The sequence below is a fragment of the Callorhinus ursinus genome, unplaced genomic scaffold (genome assembly GCF_003265705.2).
Source record: "Callorhinus ursinus isolate GAN/ISIS: 27379988/994484 unplaced genomic scaffold, GSC_fseal_2.0 scaffold25, whole genome shotgun sequence".
In the NCBI taxonomy this organism is placed as follows: domain Eukaryota; kingdom Metazoa; phylum Chordata; class Mammalia; order Carnivora; family Otariidae; genus Callorhinus; species Callorhinus ursinus.
Genome location: NW_027397087.1, coordinates 37,238,114 through 37,257,211, shown reverse-complemented (window position 1 = coordinate 37,257,211; position 19,098 = coordinate 37,238,114). Strand labels below are relative to the sequence as shown.

At 37.2% G+C, this 19,098-nt stretch overlaps 1 protein-coding gene and 1 pseudogene across 9 annotated transcripts in view; one reads left to right on the top strand and one right to left on the bottom strand.

Annotated features, from left to right (window-relative positions):
* LOC112833393 (V-type proton ATPase subunit G 1 pseudogene) overlaps positions 1 to 19,098 on the top strand; it is a 165,851-nt pseudogene that overhangs the window by 25,583 nt on the left and 121,170 nt on the right.
* The window catches only part of NEO1 (neogenin 1), a 240,133-nt gene that overhangs the window by 109,021 nt on the left and 112,014 nt on the right, over positions 1 to 19,098 (bottom strand). For all 9 annotated transcript variants that reach the window (XM_073877334.1, XM_073877342.1, XM_073877340.1 and 6 more), the window contains 2 exons: positions 4,207 to 4,361; positions 2,525 to 2,645 (listed from right to left, as the gene is read on the bottom strand). In XM_073877334.1, the coding sequence (XP_073733435.1) occupies positions 2,525 to 2,645; positions 4,207 to 4,361 (276 nt within the window). The remainder of the gene's footprint in view (positions 1 to 2,524; positions 2,646 to 4,206; positions 4,362 to 19,098) is intronic.

Sequence of the window (19,098 nt, the reverse complement as noted above, 5' to 3'; positions counted from 1 at the left end):
GCCACCCAGGTACCCCTCAAATGAACTTCTTCTAATGAAACCTGACTTTGTATCAGACTGCCTCACTAGAGTATTGTATTTGACTCTTCACAATCAAGGCCATGATCAATCTGATCCTATTCTGCCTTCACAGGCTAACTTCCTAAAGGAATACAAATGTTCTATTTCCATACTGACCCAAACCCTCTTTTTAACACCTGGAAATCTTGTAATTCAAGGTCTATTACAAAGGGGACACTTTCTATGAAAAAACTTCCCTAATCACACGTACAGAATTCCTCTCTTTCAAATTGTATGCTGCTTTATTTGTATTATAAAAATAACACTTATTATGGACTGGGTATTAAACTGTATACACCTCTTACATCCTTCACAATATTATAAACTCCAAAAAAAACAGAGATCAGACCTTATAAATTGTTATATTTTCTTTCAGCCTTCCCACATAAATATTTATCTTGCAAATTAAAATAGTAAAATTAGTAACATGAGTCTTTCTTATAATTCATCCCTGACAAGGTTACTAAAAACTTCTGCCAGCCCAAAAATGTCTGTTGTCTCAAAAAGAAAAAAACACACACTGCAACTGTAATTATGCTATCCAAACATTTTCAGAGGAAAACCCAATTAGGATTAGTTTAGACACCTCCTAGCATAGCCAACCATTTATGCTATTAAGAGTTAAACCTATAATGGTAATCCCAAACATAGATATACTGAAATTCCTTTATTTAGTTCCATGTAAATCACCCCAAGAGATCCACAAATTTTACCAAGGAAGATCACTGCCACTAATAAAAAGAAACAGCCTATCTACCTTAGTGCCTGATTTGGCAATCATACTCAGGCATTTGCCAAGACGGAAAAGTGACAAGTTTCTATTAATCCTTTTCAATAAATAGGGAAAGGTATAATCAAAACACAGGAAGAAAAAAGAACAGTTCTAGTATTTTATTCCTTTTTATAATAGTACTCTCAAAGACATTTTCAAGAAAGAGCCTATAAAAATCCTGTATGCTACTTTAGTGAAAAGCCAAAGTAGGCACTATCTTTACCAATTACCTTCCGCAGTGAGGCTATATAGCTGGGGCCAAACTGGAACCTGAACTTAATCTGACTCAGACATCAGACTACATGTCTAAAGCATTATCTTTTTCATACATTCTTGAGAACTGCACAAAATGAAAAATGCTCTTCTTGCTAAAACAAATAAATAATACATCCAACAGGTATCCTTATCAATTTGACACAGATTATCCAACAATTCAACTTCTAGTAATTTAGTATGAGAAAATAATCATATAAAGAAGTTCAGCACAGCATCGTTCATAATACTAAAACAAAGGAAACAATTTAAAATGTTAACCAACAGGGAATCACTTACACAAAACAAAGTGCAAATAAACTGTTCAACGATGGAAAATGTTGATATAGATCTATATATTTATTGACATGAGAAGATGTTCACACCATGTTGTTCCAAGAAAATGTGTTATCAAACCATATACACATCTGTGCATGTTCACATGTAGTACTCCTAGAAGGCAGGATTTGGACCATGTGCCATTATCAATTTATTGCCCCTCAATTCCAAATTCATCCTTCATTGCCTGCTCTGCAAAAACGAAGGTGAGCCCTTTATCTATCCTTTTCTTTGCAGAGGACATATGTTTTAAATTTTTCAGCTGGAGAGCAGCTTCTCCCAACACCCCAACCCCTCAGGTGGTTTTGTAGCAGAATGACTTCAGGGAGACACCTCCTTGTGACTGGCTGCCTAGCACACCAGACCCTGGGTTTTGAGCAGGGTTCAAGAGCACAGCAACTTCTCTGTTTTCCAGTAAAAAATGGCCACACCATCTCCAACAGAGTCTGGATCTGTCCTGAGGAGTTTAACACTCTCTCTCAGACCTACAACTTGTGACTGCTCTTTATATCTGCCATTCTTATATTCACTAGAGTTGTCTTTACTTCTTGCCAGCCCACCCCTTGTTACTCTAATTCTGTTATAGTTAATAGTTCTTTATAGTCAGGATTATCTGCTCAAATTATTGTGTGGTTTCCCCAGAACTGAATGACTGATAAAGGCTAGGGCTTTTCCCCCCTTTTTTACTTTTCAATGTTGTCTGAATTTATAATAAGCATCTTTTGTATGTGTGATAATTAGAAAGGGCATGTTATTTTTATTTTAGAAAAACTCAATGCAAAATAAAAAGTACTTTAAGTTTTTCTATTTTAATAGAGCAAAAATATATTTGTGAGATTAAAATGACAGAAATATAAAGAACATTCATTTGTGTAAGACTGTACTTGTTCAGTTCTTTTCAATATTAACCAAAATTGTGTTTCTAGGTCATTTTAAGCAGTAGTAAATATTCAGACCGCTTTCTTTTCCTCTTAGCTCTGCCATATACTGGTCTTTAGAAACGGGTTTTTATCATGAGGTATCCTAGAGTAACAGGTACTGTGATATATACTAGTTCCTCAAACACAGCCTCTTTCATTTTACTATTCCAGCCCCTCTTACCATGTTCAAGAATTATCAGTTGGGCTCCAGCTTGTGCATTTCCAACATCATTCTCCGCAATGCATTGATAGAACCCTTCATCTGATTTCACCAGACCCAAAACTTGAAGATTATGTTCCTTCTGAGAAAGAAAAACATAAACAAAATTTTATGATTTGACTGAGGAACATTAGTTCAAAATCTCAAGGATATGCTCTTTCTGGGGAGAAAAAATAAGTAAAATTGTATGATTCCGCTACTGAATATTATCTATCTATGTACCTATTAACTCAATTTTATTGACAAGGTACTGATTTAACTGACTAGAACAGGAAGCACGGTAACTAAATAAGAACTTAATCCCTATGGAAAATAATACCCACAGTGTTCGCAGACCTACACCTTTGGTTGGAAAAATATCTGACATACAATACCATGTGACCATAGTAAAAGTCTGAATTTGTGAATTCAAGTCATTTTCTAAAAATTATCTCTAATATCATTAGTTCTAACAGATTAGTCTACAGTAAGTTAAATGAGGATGCATATATAGCTTCCCTTAAATTACAAAGAACTATATAAATGTCAAATGTTGTTATTAATTTAATATGGTTTTAAGACTTTAAGAATAAAATGAAACTGATAAGAGTAAAAATGCTCATTTAGCTGCAACACATTGCTTTTTAATTAGAGTTAAATATACTTGCGAATTACTTTTTGTAACATATGAGATTATGCATTTCAAAATAGAAAATATATTCCTACTAAGAATGAATTATTTATATGAAAAATTTATAAGATATTACATTACATTAGTAACAACCATAATTACTTCTGATTATTTCTATGAATGCCATGTATACACCTTAAGATATTAATCCTTATTACCAAAACTTAGATAATTTTATTACTAGGATTTAGATAATGATAATAATAATAGTAGACAATATTTACTAAGCATTTAACCATATATCAAATAAAAAGCAATAATGGCTGAGTATTCTTTTTTTTTTTTTAAAGATTTTATTTATTTATTTGAGAGAGAGAGAATGAGAGACAGAGAGCATGAGAGGGAAGAGGGTCAGAGGGAGAAGCAGACCCCCTGCTGAGCAGGGAGCCCGATGTGGGACTCGATCCCAGGACTCCAGGATCATGACCTGAGCCGAAGGCAGTCGCTTAACCAACTGAGCCACCCAGGCGCCCTGGCTGAGTATTCTTAAATACATTTAATGTTATTTACTTTAAGAATCTTTTTTCTATCATCACAATTGTCCAACCCTGGGTCATACTTCTTTTGAGAGGCCTGGGCATCGGTGTATGAAGGACAAATTTCTGTTCTTTGAATGGAGAGCTACGAAGACAACTGGTGCACACACAGCATAATCATTACCAAGAAAACAGTGACAACTGGGTTTAATAAGAGTACTAGCATGTTTGAGTTGGAATACCAGACTGTTGGTCAGGAGATTTGGGCGTTAGGCTTAGTTCAACTACTGAGTTGCTATTTGATCTTATATAAGCTACCAAAATACATCTAGGCTCAGCTTTCTCATCAGCTAATGAAGAGATTACATGCTATGTGTATTTTCCTGTCTTCATCTGCAGTACATAAACTGGTATATATAAGACAACAGATCTCTTAGTGATTACATTTAAAGACATTTAAAGGTTTGGGAGAGAAATGTCCTTCGAAAAATACTTACGACAATTTTAAAGTAATCACTTGGAATAACCATATCCCCATTCTTGACCCACTTCACAGTTGGAGTTGGTTTCCCAGTCACTTCACATTCAAATACAATATCCATTGATTCGTGAGCATATGTATTAGTAGGCTGTTTCAGGAATTCAGGTTGGGCTTTAAAAGAGAAAGGAAATTAAGATATTAATAAAAATAAAAATAGCTGTTCATATTTCAAGCATTTTTCTAAATTCTAGAATTTACAGGATTTTTACTTATTATTTGAGGCTTTCACATTTTTACAAAAGCATATAACAAATATATATATAAAATATATGTTGGGGGAGGGGAGGAGCAAGATGGCAGAGGAGTAGGAGACCTAAATTTCATCTGGTCCCAGGAATTCAGCTGGATAGGGATCAAACCATTCTGAACACCTACAAACTCAACAGGAGATCGAAGAAAACAATAGCAGCAACTCTCTGAACAGAAAAACGACCACTTTCTGGAAGGTAAGAGGTGCGGAGAAGTGAATCCCGAGGCGATATTCGGGAGGACAGACGGCGGGGGAGGGGGCCTCCATCAGCCACTACCGGCAAGTGACAGAGGAACTGAGCACAAAATCGGAAATTTTACAAGTGCGCTCTGCTGAGGAACGTCGCTCCAGTGGCTATGTGGAGGGTGGAACCCTCGCTGGGACAGTGTGGTCTCAGGACCCCCCGGGTCACAGAAAGACGGGGGTGCCTGAGTGCGGCAGAGCTCCCACGTATCGGAGCGGGGAAGCCAGCTGCAGAGATGAGGCCAGGTGCGGGCTCTCAGCCGGGGGTTGCCATAAACCGTGATCCGCAGCCCAGTCCGGCCACTGCTCTTCCAACAGGGACCCAACAAGTGGCAGATCCCGGGAGACTCCCCTTCCTCCCCCGGGAGGAGCGGCACGGGCGCGCACCGCAGGGATCTGCTGGGTTTGGAGACTCCACACGGGGTCGGGTGCCAGAGATAGAAACGCTCCGTTTCTATCTATCTATCTATAGATATATCTATCTTTCTATCTATCACAGGCCAGGTGAGCACAGAGTGCCCCCGGAGACCACGGAGATGGGAGTGACTGACTGCTTTTCTCTGGGGGCTCACTGAGGAGTGGGGCCCCGAGTTTTCGGCTCCTCTGGGGTGGAGATTGGGAGGCTGCCATTTCACTGTCGTCCTCCAAAGCCGTGGGGAAAGCTTGCAGGGAACAAAAGCTCCCGAGAGCAAACCTGAGCAGATTACTTAGCCCGGACAGGCAAGGGCGGGGCAAAGACATTTGGGAACCACGGCAACAGGCCCCTCCCCCAGAAGATCAGCAAGAACAGCCAGCCAAGACCTAAGTTTACCGATCAATGAGAACGGCAGAACTCCAGCACTAGGGAAATACTGCACATAGAATTCATGGCTTTTTTCCCCATGATTCTTTAGTCTTTCAAAGTTAATTTTTTTAATTTTCTTTTTCCCTTTTTCAACCAAATTCTTACCAATCCCTTTTTTAAAAAATCTTTTCTATTTTTCATTTTTGGAGTCATATTCTATCCCTTCATAGTAGTTAACCTTATTTTTGGTGTGTGTGTGTGTGTGTGTGTGTGTGTGTGTGTGTGTGTGTATACATGTATATGTGTATATATATGTGTGTGTATGTATATATGTGTGTGTGTGTATATATATATATGTACATATATATATACACATTGTACTCTCTTTAAAATTTTGGGATAAAGTTTCTTCTAACAGACCAAACTATACCCTAAATCTCTCATGTATGGCTTTGTTCTAGTCTCCTGCCTGATCACATTCTCTCCCCCCCCTTTTTTTTTAAATCCTCTTCTTTCTTTTTTCAACCAACTTATCAATTCCTTTTATAAAATCTTTTATAATTTTCATCTGTACAGTCATATTCCATCCCTTCACTGTATTTACCCTTATTTTTGTACATATATAAGTTTTTCTTTCTTTACAATTTTGGGAGGCACTTCTTCTAACAGACCAGAATACACCCAAAATCTAGTGTGTGGCACTGATCTATGCACCAGCCTGATCATATCTGGATCATATTCTGTTTCTGGTTTTTTTTATCTTTTTTTCTTTCTTTCCCTTTCTTTCCCCCCGGTTTCAGGTCTCTTCTGATTTGTTTAGTGTATATTTTTCTGGATTCATTGTTACCCTGTCAGCATTTTGTTCTCTCATTCATCTATTCTCCTCTGGACAAAATGACAAGACAGAAAAAATCACCTCAACAAAAAGAACAAGAGGCAGTACCGACTGCCAGGGACCTACTCAATACGGACATTAGTAAGATATCAGAACTAGAGATCAGAATGACAATTTTAAAGATACTAGCTGGGCTTGAAAAAAGCATGGAAGATATTAGAGAAACTCTTTCTGGAGGAAGAAAAGAACTAAAATCTAACCAAGGTGAAATCAAAAAGGCTATTAATGAGGTGCAATAAAAAATGGAGGCTCTAACTGCTATGATAAATGAGGAGAAGAGAGAAATAGTGATATAGAAGACCAAATGATGGAAAATAAAGAAGCTGAGAAAAAGAGAGATAAACTACTGGATCACGAGGGCAGAATTCGAGAGATAAGTGATACCATAAGATGAAACAATATTAGAATAATTGGGATCCCAGAAGAAGAAGAGAGGGGCAGAAGGTATATTGGAGCAAATTATAGCAGAGAACTTCCCTAATTTGGGAAAGGAAACAGGCATCAAAATCTAGGAGGCACAGAGAACCCCCCCCTCAAAATCAATAAAAACAGTTCAACACCTCGACATCTAATAGTAAAACTTACAAGTCTCAGAGACAAACAGAAAATCCTGAAAGCAGCTCGGGAGACAAGATTTGTAACCTACAATGGTAGAAACATTACACTGGCAACAGACCTATCCACAGAGACCTGGCAGGCCAGAAAGGTCTGGCGTGATATATTCAGAACACTGAATGAGAAAAATATGCAGCCAAGAATACTATATCAGGCTAGGCTGTCACTGAAAATAGAAGGAGAGATAAAAAGCTTCCAGGACAAACAAAAACTAAAGGAATTCGCAAACACGAAACCAGCCCTACAAGAAATACTAAAAGGGGTCCTCTAAGCAAAAGAGAGCCTAAAAGTAACACAGACCAGAAAGGTACACAGACAATATACAGTAACAGTCACCTTACAGGCAATACAATGGCACTAAATTCATATCTTTCAATAGTTACCCTGAATGTAAATGGGCTAAATGCCCCAATCAAAAGACACAGGCTATCAGATTGGATAAAAAAAACAAGACCCATTGATATGCTGTCTGCAAGAACTCATTTTAGACCCAAAGACACCCCAGATTGAAAGTGAGGGGGTGGAAAACCATTTACCATGCTAATGGACACCAAAAGGAAGCTGGGCTGGCAAACCTTATATCAGACAAATTAGATTTTAAACCAAAGACTATAATAAGAGATGAGGAAGGACACAATATCCTACTTCGAGGGTCTAATCAACAAGAAGATCTAAAAATTGTAAATATCTATGCCCTTAACACAGGAGCAGCCAATTATATAAGCCAATTGACAGCAAAAGCAAAGAAACACATCGACAACAATACAATAATAGTGGGGGACTTTTAACACCCCCTCACTGAAATGGACATATCATCTAAGTAAAAGATCAACAAGGAAATAAAGACTTTAAATGAAACACTGGACCAAATGGACTTCACAGACATATTCAGAACATTCCATCGCAAAGCAACAGAATACACATTCTTCTCTAGCGCCCATGGAACATTCTCCAGAATAGATCACATCCTAGGTCACAAATCAGGTCTCAACCGGTACCAAAAGATTGGGATCATTCCCTGCATATTTTCAGACCACAGTCCTTTGAAACTAGAACTCAATCACAAGAGGAAAGTGGGAAAGAACTCAAATACATGGAGGCTAAAGAGCATCCTACTAAAGAAGGAATGGGTCAACCAGGAAATTAAAGAAGAATTTAAAAAATTCATGGACACCAATGAAAATGAAAACACAACTGTTCAAAATCTTTGGGATACAGCAAAGGCAGTCCTAAGAGGAAAGCACGTAGCAATACAACCTTTCTCAAGAAACAAGAAAGGTCTCAAATACACAACCTAACCCTACACCTAAAGGAGCTGGAGAGAGAGAACAGCAAATAAAGCCTAAACCCAGCAGGAGAAGAGAAATAATAAAGATCAGAGCAGAAATCAATGAAATAGAAACCAAAAGAACAGTAGAACAGATCCACGAAACTAGGAGCTGGTTCTTTGAAAGAATTAACAAGATTGATAAATCCCTGGCCAGACTTATCAAAAAGAAAAGAGAAATGACCCAAATCAACAAAATCATGAAGGAAAGAGGAGCGATCACAACCAACACCAAAGAAATACAAACAACTATAAGAACATATTATGAGCAACTCTATGCCAGCAAATTAGATAATCTGGAAGAAATGGATGCATTCCTAGAGATGTATCAACTACCAAAACTGAACCAGGAAGAAATAGAAAACCTGAACAGACCTATAACCACTAAGGAAATTGAAGCAGTCATCAAAAATCTCCCAACAAAAGCCCAGGGCCAGATGGCTTCCCAGGGGAATTCTACCAAACATTTAAAGAAGAATTAATACCTATTCTTCTGAAAATGTTCCAAAAAATAGAAATGGAAGGAAAACTTCCAAACTCGTTTTATGAGGCCACCATTACCTTGATCCCAAAACTGGACAAAGACCCCATCAAAAAGGAGAATTACAGACCAATATCCTTGATGAACATGGATGCAAAAATTCTCACCAAAATACTAACCAATAGGATCCAACAGTACATTAAAAGGATTATTCACCACGACCAAGTGGGATTTATCCCTGGGCTGCAAGGCTGGTTCAACATCCACAAATCAATCAATGTGACACAATACATTAATAAAAGAAAGAACAAGAACCATATGATCCTCTCAATAGATGCAGAAAAAGCATTTGACAAAGTACAGCATCATTTCCTGATGAAAACTCTTCAGAGTACAGGGATAGAGGGTACATACCTCAATATCATAAAAGCCATCTATGAAAAACCCACAGCGAATATCATTCTCAATGGGGAAAAACTGAGAGCTTTCCCCCTAAGGTCAGGAACGCGGCAGGGATGTCCACTATCACCACTGCTATTCAACATAGTATTAGAAGTCCTAGCCACAGCAATCAAACAACAAAAAGAAATCAAAGGCATCCAAATCGGCAAAGAAGAAGTCAAACTCTCACTGTTTGCAGATGATATGTTACTTTATGTGGAAAACCCAAAAGACTCCACCCCAAAACTGCTAGAACTCATACAGGAATTCAGTCAAGTGGCAGGATATAAAATCAATGCACAGAAATCAGTGGCATTCCTATACACCAACAGCAAGACAGAAGAAAGAGAAATTAAGGAGTCGATCCCATTTACAATTGCACCCAAAACCGTAAGATACCTAGGAATAAATCTAACCAAAGAGGCAAAGGATCTGTACTCAGAAAACTATAAAACACTCATAAAAGAAATTGAGGAAGACACAAAGAAATGGATAAACGTTCCATGCTCATGGATTGAAAGAACAAATATTGTGAAGATGTCAATGCTACCTAGAGCAATCTACACATTCAGGGCAATCCCCATCAAAATACCATCCACTTTTTTGAAAGAAATGGAACAAATAATCCTAAAATTTGTATGGAACCAGAAAAGACCCCGAATAGCCAGGGAAATGTTGAAAAAGAAAAGCAAAGCTGGCAGCATCACAATTCCGGACTTCCAACTCTATTACAAAGCTGTCATCATCAAGACAGTATGGTACTGGCACAAAAACAGACACATAGATCAATGGAACAGAATAGAGAGCCCAGAAATGGACCCTCAACTCTATGGTCAACTCATCTTTGACAAAGCAGGAAAGAATGTCCAATGGAAAAAAGACAAGTCTCTTCAACAAACGGTGTTGGGAAAATTGGACAGCCACATGCAGAAGAATGAAACTGGACCATTTCCTTATACCACACACAAAAATAGACTCCAAATGGTTGAAAGACCTAAATGTGAGACAGGAGTCCATCAAAATCCTAAAGGAGAACACAGGCAGCAACCTCTTCGACCTCAGCCACAGCAACTTCTTCCTAGAAACATCGCCAAAGGCAAGGGAAGCAAGGGCAAAAATGAACTACTGGGACTTCATCAAGATAAAAAGCTTTTGCACAGCAAAGGAAACAGTCAACAAAACCAAAAGACAACCGACAGACTGGGAGAAGATATTTGCAAATGAAATATCAGATAAAGGGCTAGTATCCAAAAACTACAAAGAATGTCTTAAACTCAACACCCAAAGAACAAATGATCCAATCAAGAAATGGGCAGAAGACATGAACAGACATTTTTCCAAAGAAGACATCCAAATGGCCAACAGACACATGAAAAAGTGCTCAACATCGCTCGGCATCAGGGAAATCCAAATCAAAACCTCAATGAGATACCACCTCACACCAGTCAGAATGGCTAAAATTAACAAGTCAGGAAACAACAGATGTTGGCAGCAATGTGGAGAAAGAGGAACCCTCCTATACTGTTGGTGGGAATGCAAGCTTGGTGCAGCCATTCTGGAAAACAGTATGGAGGTTCCTCAAAAAGTTGAAAATAGAGCTACCACACGACTCAGCCATTACATTACTGGGTATTTACCCCAAAGATACAAATGCAGAGATCCAAAGAGGTACATGCACCCTGATGTCTATAGCAGCAATGTCCAGAATAGCCAAACTATGGAAAGAGCCAAGATGTCCATCAACAGATGAATGGATAAAGAAGATGTGGTATATATACACAATGGAATATTATGCAGCCATCAAAAGGAATAAGATCTTGCTATTTGTAACGGTGTGGATGGAACTGGAGGCTGTTTTGCTGAGCGAAATAAGTCAATCAGAGAAAGACATGTATCATATGACCTCACTGATATGAGGAATTCTTAATCTCAGAAAACAAACTGAGTGTTGCTGGAGTGGTGGGGGGTGGGAGGGATGGGGAGGCTGGGTGACATACACTGGGGAGGGTATGTGCTACTGTGAATTGTGTAAGACTGTTGAATCACAGACCTGTACCTCTGAAACAAATAATACATTATATGTTAAAAAGAAAAAAGAAGATAGCAGGAAGGGAAAAATGAAGGAGGGGAAATCAGAGGGGGAGACGAACCATGAGAGACTATGGACTCTGAGAAACAAACTGAGGATCCTAGAGGGAAGGGGCGTGGGGGATGGGTTAGCCTGGTGATGGGTATTAAAGAGGGCATGTTCTGCATGGAGCACTGGGTGTTATGCACAAACAATGAATCATGGAACACTACATCAAAAACTAATGATGTAATGTATGGTGATTAACACAACATAATAAAATTTAAAAAAATAATATAAAAATAAAATATATGTTAGTGGGTGCCTGGGGGGCTCAGTCAGTAGAGTATGCAACTCTTGATCTCTGTCGTGAGTTCAAGTCCCACACTGGGTATGGAGCCTACTTAAAATAAAATTTTTTTATAGATTTAAAATATATGATAGGAACATAGTATCTTTAAGGATTGACATTCTGGTACAATTAACAACAAGAAAAATTACAAAGATAATTTCTGAGTTTCCTTGTTGATATTTACTAAATTGACTATATTGAAGAAATTGACAAAATGAATATTCTAAGCTGTCTAAAAATGAGTATTAAAAGACTACTTCCCTAAGATTTTTACCATTTTGGAAGAACCATAATCAAAATTCAAAAAAATTGAGAAAACTGACATATTTCTTTTCAGTTAGCTTGGTAAGTCACAACAACAACTTTTAAAAAAGGCATACAAATGTCACATTAGAGGCCTTACAGAGTTCACTCATACAACACCCTCCATTTGTAATATCCCTCATTGCATGTAATAGTGTTTAAGGGTGGGAGAAAGAGTGAGAGGCTCTTTGGGGAAAAGCTAAGTACATTTGAAAAGCCTAAATATTCCAGTATCTCTCTTTTTCCTTGTTCCAAAGTTGTAAAACACTGACTTAAAATAACAGAGTAAGTCTTTGAATTAGAAGGCTAGGAGCAGATCATCTAGTACAACCTCCCACTTAATGTAATTTCCTATATGACTTCCTTGACAAGGGATCTCACTGATCCCTGTTTCAAAGTGCTGTATCACAAAGCAGCAAGCCCCACTGTTGGTTAGTTTTATCAAAAAAGCAACGATGAAAACAGCAGCTTTTTTTTTTTTAATAGTTGAGCTAAATTGTGCTTAGCCTGCTGGGATTTTGATTGGGATTATTCTGCATTTGTTGCAACTTGACACCTTAACAATATTGAGCCTTCCTTTCCCTGAATATGGGTTACCTCTCCATTTATTTTGTTCTGTGGTTTCTCACGTTTCATAGTTTTCAATATACAAATCTTGTTCATACTTTTATTAGGTGTTTCCCTAAGTATTCCACATTTTTTGGTGCTACTGTAAGTGGTACTTAAATTTTTTAGTTTCCAATTGTTCACTGCTAATATGTAGAGGTGAAATGATTTACGTGTATTAACTTGTTATCCTGTGCTCATGCTAAACTCACTCATTAGTTCTAGCAGCTTTTTATAGACAATTGTGGGATTATCTACATAAATAATCATGTGAATGGAGACAGTTTAATGTGAATAGGGACAGTTTCATTTCTTCCTTTCCAATCTGCTTTCCTCTTTTTTTCATTTTCTTGTCTACTACACTGGCTAGAGTGGGGCAGGTCCTGGGAAGAGGTACAGACAAGCTTTATAATTTGGTTTAATGAAGAGTAATAGTACAGTGAGTAGGCAGAACCCCAGGAAGTGTTAGGAGCCAAAGGAGGGAAAGAATGTATACTCTTAAGTAACTTCCAGCTCATCATCAGTCAGTCCACGGCACCCCAGCAGGTGACTTTCCACCCATGCGCTCAGATCTGTAGCATCCAGAAGATCTGTGGACCAGCCTGGCCCATGGCTGTGTCCTCTGGCAGCAACTATACCCTCTCCAAGGTCTGAACTGCAACCTCCGACAGGGAGGCCCTCATCCAAGTTTGTTCACTTTTTTGATTCTCTCCTTCAGTTCTAGAGGTAGTATCTGATCCTTATATTTACTATTTCTGTATTCTTTAGAGTCCTACTTTGTCCTTTTTAGTAGTTAAAACACTTTTACTAGTTAATAATTCTTGATATTAAAATTTCCTTATTTTTTTAAGATTTTACTTATTTGTTTGACAGAGAGAGAGCGTGTGCACACAAGCAGGGAGAGGGGCAGAGGGAGAGGGAGAAGCAGGCTCCCCACAGAACAGGGAGCTCGATGTGGGACTCGATCCCAGGACCCCAGGATCATGACCTTAACCGAACTGAGCCACCCAGGGGCCCTAAAATTTCCTGGTTTAAATTCCTGGTGTAATTTCTGGCTCCTGACTGGACCCAGACTAATAGTCTCATACATGTTGCCAATATTTCTTCTCAGTTTTTTCTTTTGTCTTTTACTTAAGCCACCCGTTCTACCAAAGTTTTCGGTTTGTATGTGGTAAAATTTATCAGTCCTCCCCCCCTTTTTTTGGCACCTATATTTTATTATTCTTACTCGAAAGGTTTTCCCTGCTTCCATACTATAAAAATATTCACTTGCATTTTCTTCTAGCATGTCTATGAAATAATCTGGACTTTACCAAGTATCCAGCTTTACATTTTTCTAAATGGCAACCTCAGTAGTCCCAATAAGAGTACCTGATTTGAAACAGTTTTAATATTAAAAGCCTAGTACTCTTGAGGGGGGAGTTATTTCTGGATACTAAGTGGTTTCATTGATCTGTCTATTCCTGCACCAGAACCAGAAACTTAATGACTGTAACTACATATTTTTAAATATTTGGTAGAATGAGTACTCTCCTTTTATTCATTTCCTCAAAATTTTCCTAACATTGTTCATTAAGTTTTTTTTTAATTCCAGATGAATTCAGACTCATCTTTGGTTACGTGTATCTGTTCCTTCTCAAAGAAAACAGACAAACAAGAACAAACTTGAGTTTTCATTTGAAGTATAATAAATTTTAGATGCAGGAAAAAACTAATATATTTTTGATATTGAGTGTTCCCTATGTAAAATCAGATATTTAAGTTTATTTGAATATTATTCAATAATGATTTACTGTGAAGACACTGCAGTGACTGAAGTCAAGAGACTTCTAGTTGAGTTCTGGTTCTACCAGCAGACATTTGCTGGCCATGGATTTCAGTCTGCACCTATACTAAATAAGGAACTCAACTGAACCATTCCTAAACACACCAAGATCTCTACCCAACTGCAACTTTAGGATTTTAGTTTATATATTTGGTGTATGATAATGGGTAACATTCACAAATATTTTCCACTTATCATTATTTCCCTATTCTTTAGGTATTATTATATTATTTCCATTTTACAGACAAGGACACTAACAGAGAGTCTAAGTAGCTCCATAGGGTCACAAAGCTTAGTCAGTGACAGATGTAGATTTTGAACCTAAGCAGTTTGACTTTAAACCCCATGTTCTCGCTCTCTTTTTAACTTTTTACTACAGAGAAAATAATAATAATAAACACCATGTACCTGTCATATAGCTTCAACAACTATCAACTCTTGGCTAGTGCTGCTTCATCTGCATTCTAACCCATCCCATGTCTTTCCCCAGATTACTCTGAAAGCAAATCCTGGGTATTACATTATTTTATACATAAGTATTTAAGTAAGTTCCTCTATAAAACAAAAATTCCCATTTGTAAACAAAACTATAATACCATCATCACGTTGGTAAGTACAATAATTTCTCAACATCATCAATCTACACTTTAAAAGGATGATTTATTTGAACTGGACAAAGTGCATTCATTAATATTAGTTTCTCATGTTTCTTTTAATCTACAGGTTCCTCCTTTATCTCCTATCTTTGTTTGCAATTTATTTGCTGTAGAAGTCATTTGTCCTGTAAAGTTTCCTGTAGTCTATCTTTGCTGACTGCATGCCACGGTGGATTTAACACATTAGTCCTGCATTTAGCAATTAAATGTAGAAGCTTGACTGGAGTTAGGATCTTTCCTTTTATTTTTTCAAGACTACTTCGTAAGTAGTCTCATGATCTTTCAGTCAGGAGAGTTCATAATGTGTGGTTATCTCTCTTTCTGTGATGTTAACAGACTTAGATATTGCAAAATAGTAGTATTCTTTTCTTTTTTTTTTAAAGATTTTATTTATTTATTTGACAGAGAGACACAGCGAGAGAGGGAACACAAGCAGGGGGAGTGGGAGAGGGAGAAGCAGGCTTCCCGCTGAGCAGGGAGCCCAATGTGGGGCTCGATCCCAGGACCCTGGGATCATGACCTGAGCCAAAGGCAGACACTTAACGACTGAGCCATAGTAGTCTTCTTATTCTAACATTCCTTCCATAAAGAGGAATATCCCCTCACCAATTATTTGGTTATCCTTAAATATATCTCTAATAGAAAGAGCAGGATAAATGCTTGATTTTTTCCCTTTACTTACCAATTTTCAAAACAATGGTCTGGTTCTCTAATATCCTTCTGACTGAAGGAAATCATTGAAGGGTTTTTTTAAAAAGTATTCTTAGGAGTTCATGGATTAAAATACATTTGATATGTTTCAATCCATGGAAGTTATTATTCTTCTGATTCTCAAACTAGCCCAACTCTGACTAAGGGAAGCTTGAGTCCATTGGAAGTTCCTAAGTCCTTTTCTAACAGGACCCTAGTAGTCTTTAGTATATTCTAGTCACTATTTTTAGGCCCTACTTGTGGACAAAACCAGGAATTATGTACTTTTTAAGTATAAAATTCATCATGATTTCATTGTTATCCAATTAAATTCAGGGCTATAGGTTTTAACTGGATCTTAATAATTTTACATCTGTTATCTCTTTTCTCTCATGCTAAAAATCTGTTCTCAGTGACACCAGCTTAATTACTCACAGATCTTGTACTCTGTAGTCTCAGAATAACTATCTCCACCAACAACATAATAACAGAAGACAGTTGAAGATTTTTGCAGTTCTTTTTGTCCTTAGAGTATATCCCATTAGATATGTATGGTTCAATTACTATTTTAAATTAATTTGTAATAATAACTTTCACTTGGAATTGTAGCTTTCTGTGTAGTATACTACAAACTAGATACACATTTAGAGTCATTTGTTTCATTTTACTTTCCCCTTTCCAGAATTACTTTGTAAAATCTTAAATCTACAAACACAAGGTATATTCAAACAAGTCTTGCTTCTAACCCTGTTTTCCCCAACCCTTTCTCTCCCTTCCCTTATAGGTAGCCATTTAAAAATTTTTAAGGTTTAGGGCGCCTGGGTGGCTCAGTCGTTAAGCGTCTGCCTTCGGCTCAGGTCATGATCCCAGGGCCCTGGGATCGAATCCCACATCGGGCTCCCTGCTCAGCGGGAAGCCTGCTTCTCCCTCTCCCACTCCTCCTGCTTGTGTTCCTGCTCTGTCTCTCTCTGTCAAATAAATAAATAAAATCTTTAAAAAAAAAATTTTAAGGTTTAGCTTTCCATTATAAAAATTATAAGCAAACACAACACACAATTCATCCCTACCCCTCTTCTTTAAATAGTAACATACTGAAAAACACCTCCAAAGCCTACAATCTTAACCATTAGGTACCATGTTTCTGAGGAAGTGCTATATTTCCTTCTAAAGGATTGAAACTCCCCCTAAGGCAGAGTAAGTAATTCTGGAAAACATAGCAAAGTCCTTTTCAAAAAAATCTAATTAATATAACTTTAGTATGCATTTTTAGTAAACAGATTTTCAAAGACTATTAGAAAAATATCACAATGTTCAATTCATCATTTACTTTTCCCTTTCATGAATTATAAAATATTGCCTCTAAAATGTTCTTGGGATTTTAACTTCTCTGTAGCTAGTATTCACACCAATTAAACACAATGTAAGAGCAGATGTTTGTGGTTGGGAAGTTAAATTGATAACCAGAGAGCAAATGAGTCAATTACCATAAGAAAATAAGCGTTGTAATGGAAGATTATGCATTTTGTTACCAAAGAGATAATTAAGCTTCAAATTCCCTTTGACAGCTCCCTATTCCTTTTAATGCCATCATCATTACAAGAATAATTTTAATTGCTAAATGCACAAGTAGAATTTAATACTAAAACGTATTATACTTGCAAAATTCTTTTACTGGAAACATCACTTAATTCCATCACTGTTTTGCAACGCTGGCAATTGCCACTTAATTCAAACAGAAAACAATGTAGGGCCAACACCAATGTTTCAAGGTTACTTTATTATGCCGTTATTTGGAAGATTATAACAGTTTTCATTTACATTAGCTCTGCATTGTTGGAATTTCTACTGTTTGATTTTAAAGGTTTAAGCATTGGCATTCTTAAAAAGCTCTTTAAGTAGAGAAATAAATAAATTCTGTCCATTTTATGTTAAACTGCATACTTGCTGTTTTTAAGCTTTTCAATAATTCACAAATTACATGTAAGTTCTTAAAAAAAAATAAAACATAAGCATTTTAACAGTCTTAAATCCCTTCAGGATTTTGTTTGACAATCTAATCACAAGTCTGCTGTAAGTACTGGCTCAGACGAGATCGGGCGTGTTCAGGGTGGTATGGCCGTACTGGCTCAACTAACAAAGCAAAAGTACATTAGAGCCCTCCAACATTTCTTAAGAAAGCTTCTCATTCTATTGAAGGTGAATCGGTTTTCCTTAATCTCCAGAAGGAAATAGGAGAAATTATAATTATGAAGCAACATTCTGAACACAGTTGCCACATGACTCTGAAATTATATTTCTATCCTTCCCGTATCTCCAGCTTCATCGCATTTCCTTAACTCTATCCCTCAATTTAGCTAAAACTTAACTCATCCTTCAGACCTTAACCAAAAACACTTCCTGACCCACTTCTCCTCTCATTCTTGGCCATCACTGCCCTATTTACCATTAAAAGCCCAATGGCCTAAACCATAACACATGATCAATGTGTATTTGTTGAAATAGATAGTTACTTGAATTCGAAAACTTCCATTAATTGGCACTATAAGAGAAAAGATGTTCAGGATAAGAATTTTTTCAAGGATTCTCAAGTTTCTCACGGATTTATTGTTTTATACCATTGTTTCTCCAGCAGGAGTTCATAAATTTATTCCTTACTATATGTGAATTTTCTGCATGAGTTTTAAAATTTGCTTTTAAATGTTTATGATAATGTAAAGTTTTAATACGCATGTTATTTTAGCATTCACATTCATGTTTATGTTTACCAGTTGATTCTGTAGTCACAGAATTCAATCCCAATGCAATGCTTCTCAAACTTGGGGTCTTACAGTCCTTTCAGACCTTAAATTTGAGAAACTGTGCTCTACACGTAATTTTTTTTTATTTTGAAGAATTCACGAAAGTCTTTACTAAATACAGGCTCCCCTTCCTGAACAAGGTTGAACATATTTAATCTTTGCATGGTGTCACAATATTACTATGGTGAACACTAACTGTGTACCACACCTAGACAGAGAAGTTATGAAGGCCTCAAGGACAATTACTTTCACTTGGTACCATAAATACACTAAAAATGCTCCCTAAATAGGTGAACTCAATTTGTAAAGCCTTGTAGCAGCATACAAATGACTTAGGATGAGGTATCTCTGAGTGAGATCCACAGACTATTTGAAGAGCTACACAAAGTTGAGTATTGGACCTGAGAAAAATGTTGAGTAGTTGGGCCTCACACCACATGCTTGAGAACTACAAAAGATGAGGCCACAAAACCCGCATTTTTTTTTATTTTATTATTGTTAATCACCATACATT